This window comes from Anneissia japonica, unplaced genomic scaffold (genome assembly GCF_011630105.1).
Source record: "Anneissia japonica isolate Jap-2015-1 unplaced genomic scaffold, ASM1163010v1 scaffold288092_len240290_cov174, whole genome shotgun sequence".
Lineage (NCBI taxonomy): Eukaryota > Metazoa > Echinodermata > Crinoidea > Comatulida > Comatulidae > Anneissia > Anneissia japonica.
Window position 1 is genome coordinate 114,266 of NW_022688036.1, and position 9,667 is coordinate 123,932.

Below are 9,667 nucleotides of genomic sequence, written 5' to 3' on the forward strand. Positions count from 1 at the left end.
TTATAGATGCCATAGGCCCGGTTTCATACACACTTGCTTAAGTAAATTTCAAAGGAAACTGCTTTCCCAATTTTTCTTATTGTTAAATACTCCTATGCAATACTGAGGCCCCTGGTATAAAATTGACAGATCAATTAGACACTCTGAAAAGACCGATTATGCCCTTTTATATAATAAGGCCATAGGCCTAATGTGTGTGAATTACTGACTTTATTAATATCGAATGGGTGAAATTGCGCACAAACTTCAAACTCTTGGCCTAAAATGCCAGAGGAAAGGATATCACGTTTTAGTCACCAAAAACGATTTTCCACGGACGCACAGAGTAGGCCTTCGAAAAGTATGGCCCAAAGCGAACGAGTTTCTGGTCTCGAAAATCCAGACACTTCGTTAAGGTTTATACAGTACAAAATACTGTACAGTATATAATTCATTGAAAAAGCTTTAAAATGAAGGACTTTTAAATGAAGTTTATGTATATATACTAATATTTTGCGAATCTTGGGTTTTTAAAAGCAATCTTGGGATTTTTTAGACCCAATCTTGAATTTTGATTTTTCCTAGTAGTTACGCTGCATTTAGAGACAGAATTATACCCCGACGACATCAAACTAGTGTAGGCTTAGGCAATTTAAGTACAGTAGGACGTAGGCCTAGGCTTTTGTTGTAAAAGTTGAAGTGCATGATGAACAGGATGCGCCATAGGCCTATATTTTAAAAAAATAATACATTTTGTTAATTATTATTGGTTGGCCTGGGACCTAGGCAGGCAGGCCAGCTTTGCCGTCGAAAGTCCTGGGATTCGACGATGACGTGGTGCACATGTTTACAAACGCCATTGATTGGAATGAAAATAGACGCTCTGAATTTCGTTTGTTTTATGAAATATAGTATTTATCGAACATTTATCTACATAAAAACAAGATTAATATTGTAGAAATTGTATTTCTAAAGATTCATATATAATTCATATTTCATTTGGTAGACAATAAATATTCAGTAAGATACTAAAAACGATTATTAATTCTGAAATGTGCATTAAATCTCAGCTATTATTAATCAGTATGTATTAGGTTAAAGTCTTAAAACAATAATTTCGATAATAGTAAACAAATAATTGTAAGTAAAGTTTAGGTTCCCATGATGTCAGATGACGTATTCAATATAATGCTATATTTTGGGATCCGACTTAATTTAACGATGGCCCTGTCAGTTGTAGTAATGACAATATTTGTGCTTTTTTAACCATGTAGTAAAAATAGTACTATTATTTTCAGTGTACAAGATGCGAGTCAATAGGCAACACTATTTTTTTTATATAGGCCTACTGGAAGATTCATTATTTAAGTTAATACAAGACAAAACTTCTTGTTTGTAAATTACTTTATAGGCCTATCTATAGCTTGTTTTGTTTTATAATAATAAATGTGTTGAGTATATTGATATTGATTGTGCGTTGAGGCTTTTTTGTCTTTCGGTGTGATTAAAACATGCCAGTTCTCAGAAAATATTTTCCAATTTTATTATATTACCACCTTTTATTACATATATCTTTTTCAACACATAACTGCTTTTATAGCATTATATAGACCCATTAAACACAAAAAACTGCTCTGGATTCGGGAGGCGTCGCCCCCGACCCCACCGGGGCCCTTATGCAGTCCCCTGGACCCCACGCCCAGAGAACCCCCCTTGAAATGACCTGGCTACGGGCCTGCCTAATGTATTTTACCCGGCAGAACGAAAGAAGGAAACTCCGCTTTTCAGTCGTCTTAGGCCCTTGTTTTTTGACAAACAATGACTTTTCAGAGGTCAAATTGCTGTCAAGAATATGAATTGGCTGCTTCGCAGCAATAATTTCACTTTGTTACTTTACACAAGCAGAAAAAAAAAGTAGGCTAGGACATCAGAAGTGTGTGTTCACTGGACCTTGTCGACAATAACATACAATGCTAGGTGAAATGAATATTCAATTTATTTTGCTACAGTTTATTATTCGAACCTGCAGTAGTGTCGCCCATAACGCTTACCTGGTTGAATTTATCTCCGATTTACAAACGACCCGTGATGACACTTGACAGCGACAGATCGCGGGTTCAATTCTTACCAGGGGAATTTTTTAAACAGGTTTTGTCCGTAGTAGATTAATAGAAATGTAATGAAAGCAGTTATTATTCAATATTAAACACTGTACCGTAAATATACTGAGTGGATACGCTAGTCGACAATAATTATCGTTAGATGAGTTACTAAAGACGACACTCACAGATAGCTAGCTATAAACAATGATATTTATTATTTTTGGTATACTACAGTATGTTTACATAAAAGAATCTGACACAAAAACAAACATAATCTGTAAATTATAATATATGATTACCGAACATTTTATTAGAACATCAGTGGTTATTAAGAAAGGAGAAACAGTTTGGAAACAAGGAAGTACAATACTGAAAGATATGTATACTAGAGGATTAACAGAATACAATAGTTGTAAAGACACATATACACATACAATGCACCTTCACATAAAGCTTGAATTCATAATTCATTTGATACACAATAAATTCATCTCTACAGGCTTAAAATATAATTATACCGTTAAATCCAACATTAATCAACATAATAACTTCATTAAATAAAATATTTCCTTTTTATTAAACCAATAAAATCAGATAATTCTTTAAAATGCGATAAAAATAATATTCAGATACAGATACAGATATATTTTATTGTCCTTGTGAGAGACATAGGAAGTTGTTTTGCTCAAATGGTGCAACATCACTAACCAAATAAATAAATTAAAAGTACAATAAAATCAATGAACTATGCATCACTGTGGTAGTGGCGTTCATATACTAAGGCTACACCGGCATACCCCTATATTTGATTAAAGATTACACTTAATGAAAATACTCATTGGATCAAAATAACGTACATTAAATACATTCTACACTCCATGGCATCTAGGTGTCTATTCCTACAATTTGTCGACCACACTCCCAACCACAGTGGGGTTAAAGTGTATGTAAACACCCCTGTTTGGAATCGTCTTAGATTTCTCATTCGGCTCTGAGGCTACAACACTAAGTCATGTCTCCCACATTTAAGTCATAATTTCACGATCTTAACCAACAGTATTCAACACCACAACTATAAACAATAGATAAAATATTTTTTCTTTTATTAAAATCACTTAGGCCTACTGGATATAGAAATACAAATTTACGTTTTAACGTTCTCCACTCCATGTCATCTAAAAGTTAATCGAAAGTCCAAGGGAAATTGTCATACGGGGAAAAAGACTGGGGGGCTAATGTCACAGGGGGTAAATGTCCGGGAGAAAATTTGCAGGGGGAAAATGTCCAGGGGAAATTAACAGGCTATATATATCTGTTCCTACAATTTGCCCACCTCAGTTCCAACCGAAGTGTTCAACTTAAATTTTGATATATATCATAGTCTTTTAGGCCAATCATCGCTGACTTATCACTTCAACAAACCCAAAGAAAATATGCTGTATGTCCAATAAGCCAACGACAGAGGACAAAAATATATCCTTGTGTTGATATACGCAACAGGTTACCCTGAAAACAACTGAAGCAGAAGTTGTGGCTGAAGTTTTATTTAGCATTTATTCTCTAGTAGGTTTCACGTGGCGTATCTAGAAGTGTTGAAATGGAGGTGTTGATGTGGGTGAGGGGAGGGGGGGAGCGCGAAAATGAAATGGAGTGCTCATGAACAGTTGAGGGGCGCTAATTCGCAAGATACGGTGATTTTAGGTGATTTTTTACTACTTGACCGTTTTTTTGGGGTGGAGACGACTGAGGGGGTGCGAGTAATTTTTTGAGGGGCGTGTGCGCCACCCCCCGCACCCCCTAGATACGCCACTTTAGTTTTTCCGAAAGAAATATTAACCGACCAGGGTTATCAGTTCACACATCAGGTGTCATTAAAGAAGTAAGCAGGATATTCTCTATCAAAAGATTAACGACAACACGACCATATCATGCCATGTGCAATTTACTTGTTGAAAGGAAGTCTAAAATCTATGTTAAAAAAGATATGTGAAGAAAGACCAAATGATTTGGATCGTACATTGAACCAGTTCTCTTCGCGTACAGAGAAACTTCACAAGAAAGTACAGTGTTTGTACCATTTGAATTACTTTATAAACGTACAGTGCGAGGGCCGATTATTATATTAAAGTAAGTTTGGACATAACAGGTGAGTTTAACAACATTGATAGTAAACATGTGTATCAGTAGGTTCTGGATTTACAGGACCAATTGGAGAAAACATTTCAGCTGGCAAATATGGATATGTAGTTATTTAATATTGAAACATGTGACCATTTAATCAAAATGAATATGAATTCAAATGTCAGCTAATATTGACGTGTGGTCGTATCAGAAATTACTTTAATTGTAAAGAAAATTAAACATAATGAGATTCAGTGTTTTTGAAATAGATAAATAAATTTTTATTTTGGGATATATCTTTTTCTTGGACTTTTTACTGTACAGTCTCTACTAGTCAAACGCACCAATTGTTTGCCCGTGTTCGCATAGGTGACAACTGTTATCGAAGTTTTGACAAGAGCCATCGAAATATAATAATATACATTCAACATTAATCATATACCAATTTTAAAGTGTTTCCGAGCCTTATTAAATCGCCACCAAAAAAAAAGGATCATTTTTTAAATGCAGTTATTTATACATTCTTGCGTCGGATACATACGTTTATCCTCCGATCAAATAAACGTCTTGATTGCCACCACAAATTCCATCGATGTTCATGATCGAAATCAACGTCGTCCAGCATTATTATCGACATCGTCTATCATCATCAGCAGCCTAACTTTGTAATGGTTTGTTGTTCTTCCTCTTGTTGTGGTTGAGTGACTCTGCACTTGCGCCAACAGGTGGATCTGGCGGAGATTCAGTAGCCGTTGCTGTGAATGGAAATTAACAATCACCATTAATCATCATCCACCTCGTCATCATCATCAATATCATCAAGATCATCATCATCATCACCAGCCTGCCTTTACAATGTGGTTGGCATAGTTGTCGTGGTTGAGTGATTAATGCAGTTTAAGCCAGCACGAAATAAAAATAAAATCAAAATAAGGCACCTTTTCGGTCTTTTAATTTTCAAACATGTAGACGTAATACAAATGTAAATTTCTCATCCCTGCCCCAACCAAGGTGGAGCTCAGGTGGTGTGGGCCCACCTGGCTAAGCATACTATATGTCAAATGACCAAGAAAACTCAAATTTCCAAATATTCAAATTCCAATATTTTTTTCCAGGTCTACCCCTGGTAGCCGTTGCAGTGGATGGACAATACCAAGCATTAGCATCATGATCCTCATCTCTTGATTGTTATAGGGCGCTATATTAAAAATTATTATTATTATTTATTTATTTATTTATTTATTTATTCAAGACTCAACAGTGTATCAAAACACCAATAACAGAGTCGCCATAAAAATATACAATATCATTCATAAAAATATATAAAATTTTTAAAAAACATAAAAAGCATTAAAAATATCGTAATAATATATTAAAAACCGGTATTTAATATAATATTAAAAATAGAAATATTACAATTAAAAATATCAATATTAGGAAACATTTGAACTAGATTATTATAAGAAAGTGCAACACGACGAAAAATACCATTAGAAAAAACATTAACACGAGAGTACGGAACTTTTAACAAATGATTGGTACGAAGCCTACACACAGGAACATGAAAATAAAAATTCGACACAAGGTTACAATCAAACTTACAGTTTAAACATTTAAATAAAAAAATAAGATCGTTTCGTTTTCGTCTAGTCGATGGTAAAAATTTTTCGCAACTAAGCGAACCGGCAGCTGGGTCAATGAACTTCATGAATTTTTTTATGAATCCGGTCTATTCTAATATAATGAGTATGAGATATTGAGTTGTAGATAACTGAACAGAAATCAAGGGATGGAGTAATTATTGATGTATATAGAGTAAATTTTTCTGATGGTGTAAGAAGTTTGCAATTTCTCCACATTAGTCCAAGCAGCCGGTTTGCTTTTTTAACAATGGTGTCCACATGGGTGGAAAAGGTTAAGTTTTCATCAATGTGGACACCAAGATCACGATGTGCTTTTACCCTTTCTAAAATGTTACTTGTAATCAATTTTATAATCATATATTATAAGATTTTTCTTTAAGGAACATGACAAAATTTTACATTTTTCAGGCTTCAGGGAGAGTTTCCAAACGGTGGTCCACTGGAAGAGACGATCAATGTCCTCCTGAAGAGCGCGCGAGTCCTCCTGAGTTTTGATGATTTTGTAGATCTTGAGGTAGTCGGCGAAAGCAAGGCACTGGGAATTTAAGAAAAGCCGTGGGATTTCTTTAATGTAAATGTTAAATAAGATTGGGCCCAGTATGGAGCCCTGGGGGACTCCAGAGAGGACAGGGAGGAGACTAGATTCAGACCCCTCAAATACCACTATCTGGAGTCTCCCATACAAGTAACTCTTAAACCAGGTATGAAGATTACCCCAAATTCCAAATTGATGAAGTTTAAATAAAAGAAGATTGTGAGGTATTCTATCGAAAGCTTTAGTGAAATCAGTATAAACGATATCACATTGCTTTTTATGTTCTATGGCTTCATATACGGTAGACATAAGTGTAGCCAAATTTGTCTCACGTGATCTACCAGATATAAAGCCAAGTTGTTCAGTAGCAATAAAAGGATAATGTGGTTTAAGAGTTACTTGTGGACCAGACGCTCAAATACTTTCGATATAGTTGGGAGTAATGAAATGGGTCTATAATGTTTAACTTTCAATCTTGAGTTTGATTTGTATATAGGGACAACGTTGGCGGTTTTCCATTTTTCTGGAAAAACACCGGTTTGTAATGAAAATTTGAATATACGGGTGATCGGAAAAGATAAAGAAGCTGAACAGAACTTAAGAATTTGGTTAATAATAGGATCATTTCCCGCGGCCTTTTGGAACGTCGAGCGACTTCAAGATCTGGTCAACTTCCTCCTGCTGAATACTGATGTTGTTCAGGACATCAGCGTTTACTTCAGGAAGACATTGATGCACCGCCGGTTCAGCATCTCTGAAGTCTGAAAATTTGGAAACAAAATAGTTATTAAACATACTAGCTTTGGCATGAGGAGTCTCTGCTACCTCATTGGCATCATTGGTTATGGAAGAAGTGAATTTTAATACTCTCTTATTTTTTAACCACGACCAGAATCTTTTGGGGTTTGTAGTTATATCTGACCACAATGATGTTAGGTAAGCTTTGTACTTATTCTTCATTCTTTTTTTAAAATACGTTCTCGCAACGCAGAAATTTTGCCGGCTAATGACAGAAGGAAACTTCTTCCAGATATATGAAAATGCTGTTTGTCTTTAAAAGCGGCTACTAATTGTCTATCGAGCCAAGGAGGTCTTTTCTTTTTAACTTTTACAATTGGAACAAGGTCTCTAACAGCAGCATAAACCGAAAGGTCCACGATAAATCTCAGATAAGAAAGTATAATACATACTCCAAGTATTGAAATACACGACACTAATTATGTCATCATCAGGAATACCATTCCTGATGATGACATAATCAATGTCGAAATATTGAATCCCAACACGATGGCGTGTATTTCATTACTTGGAGTATGTATTATACAGTAGCATAAACAACATCATAAAATATGTCAAGCCTATCGTTGACATTGCCACTAAAACCTAATAGAACATCCCAAGGAATCCACTTAAATGTTTTATTTATTTCTTCGAAATTTGCTTTTCTATAGTTGAATTGGTATCTGGTAAACTGATTTACAAAAACGATATTACCGTCAAATTTTAGTTTAAAGGAGACTGACTCGTGGTCAGAATGAAAAACATTATGGCCAGTTTTTATCTCATTTACCAAATCATCATTGTTACACAGTATTAAATCCAGGATTTTATTATTACAAGTAACATTTAAATTACATTGTTTGAGGTTATGTACATCTTGAACAGTGTCCGTAAACAGTTCAGATATGGAGTTTGCAGGTGCTTTATATGTACCATCAGGATACCAAAGTATGTCCGAGAAATTGAAATCTCCCACAATCAAGAGATTGTGATCAAGATAGGACCTCATGGAAGACTCCAAGGCTTAATAATAATAATACTAATAATAATAATAATAATAATAATAATTATTATTATTATTATTATTATTATTATTATTATTATTATTATTATAATAATAATAATAATAATTATTATTATTATTATTATTATTATTATTATTATTATTATTATTATTATTATTATTATTTATTATTATTTATTAGTATTTACTTCTACGGTGTCGGGTTCTTCAGCGTACGGTAAGACCGCTCAACACCACCGTTGCTATTACTACTGCACTCATAGTTCAAGTCTCACAGACGTCGGATTGGTTTTCATGTGTTTTTTAACTTCATAATTTTGTTTAGCATCTTATTTTTCAGGTGTATGTTACTTTATATTTTTTTAATGATTTCATTTTTTAGCAATTTCAACATAACTTCTCATTAGGGCAATAAGAAAAAGCCATATTTTTTGTTTTTCAAACAGACATAGTAATTCTAGTTATATAATTATTACTATTATTATTATTACTAAAATCAATATACTTAAAATATTATTCGTATGATATAATTGTTGTTGCTGTTGCTTTACTGTTAAAAAAATATACTGTCAATTAAATATTATCATTAACCTCCGTAGACATGATTTTCGATGCGGAGGTGCGTTTTTTCAATGGAAGCGGACCTTAGGTCCCCGACAAATTAGCGTTTTAAAGGTCTTATAAATGGCTTTCTATTCTATTTAATTAACTAAAGTTGTAGCGTTTTATGTCCTTTATATCTGTAAGCCTTTACATATACGGTAACATTGAATTGTTCAGAACGGATCAATCTGCAATTCCTGGAGCTAATATTGCTAAATTTCCAACAGAGTTATCAAACATCAACTGCTAGAAGAGCTGGCAAATAAATTGCAATGCATGCTATAGCTACTAACTATAGACTTTATGATCGTTTTTACTGAATTAAGAGTTCCGTTATTATGGACTTCGAAATTTGGAGGTCGAGTGGGGTTTTAAGAGCTAAGCCCATAGACGCTCAGATAAAATTCCATTTTGAAAGCCATGGGATTTCTAAAACCCATAATTTATGAATATTCTATTCAAAGTTTCATTCATTTGGGTGTTGTAGGGACCTAAAGAAGTAACTTTTTATGTCCTTTACATCCGTAGGCCTACAGATAAAATTGTTCATAATGGATCAATCTGCAATTACATAAAAAAGTAGACTTTTTTAAATGTTGGGTTCCAGGGGCAGGGGCCTTGGTTTTGGGGAGGGGAGAAATACCCTGGAAGCTATGACAATAGCATTTTGAGGGCCTTATATAATGGAGTTATGAAAACCAATAATTCGTGAATATTCTATTTAAATTTTCATTAATTTGGGTGTTTTTAGGGGCCTGAAAGAGTACAGATAACAATGATCATATAGAGCAATCTGTAATCACCGGAGCTGATCACTTTCCAACAAATAGCTTTTAAAAAAAATGGGCCTTTTGGAATTTGCATCCCTCCCCCAGGGCCT

At 34.2% G+C, this 9,667-nt stretch overlaps 1 protein-coding gene across 1 annotated transcript in view; it reads right to left on the minus strand.

Moving 5' to 3' along the window:
- Nucleotides 1-3,449: 3,449 nt before the first annotated feature.
- The window catches only part of LOC117121183, a 7,815-nt gene continuing 1,597 nt past the window's right edge, over nucleotides 3,450-9,667 (minus strand). Inside the window, exon 2 of the mRNA XM_033266299.1 lies at nucleotides 3,450-4,957. Coding sequence (XP_033122190.1) covers nucleotides 4,860-4,957 — 98 coding nt within the window. The 3' untranslated portion in view covers nucleotides 3,450-4,859. The remainder of the gene's footprint in view (nucleotides 4,958-9,667) is intronic.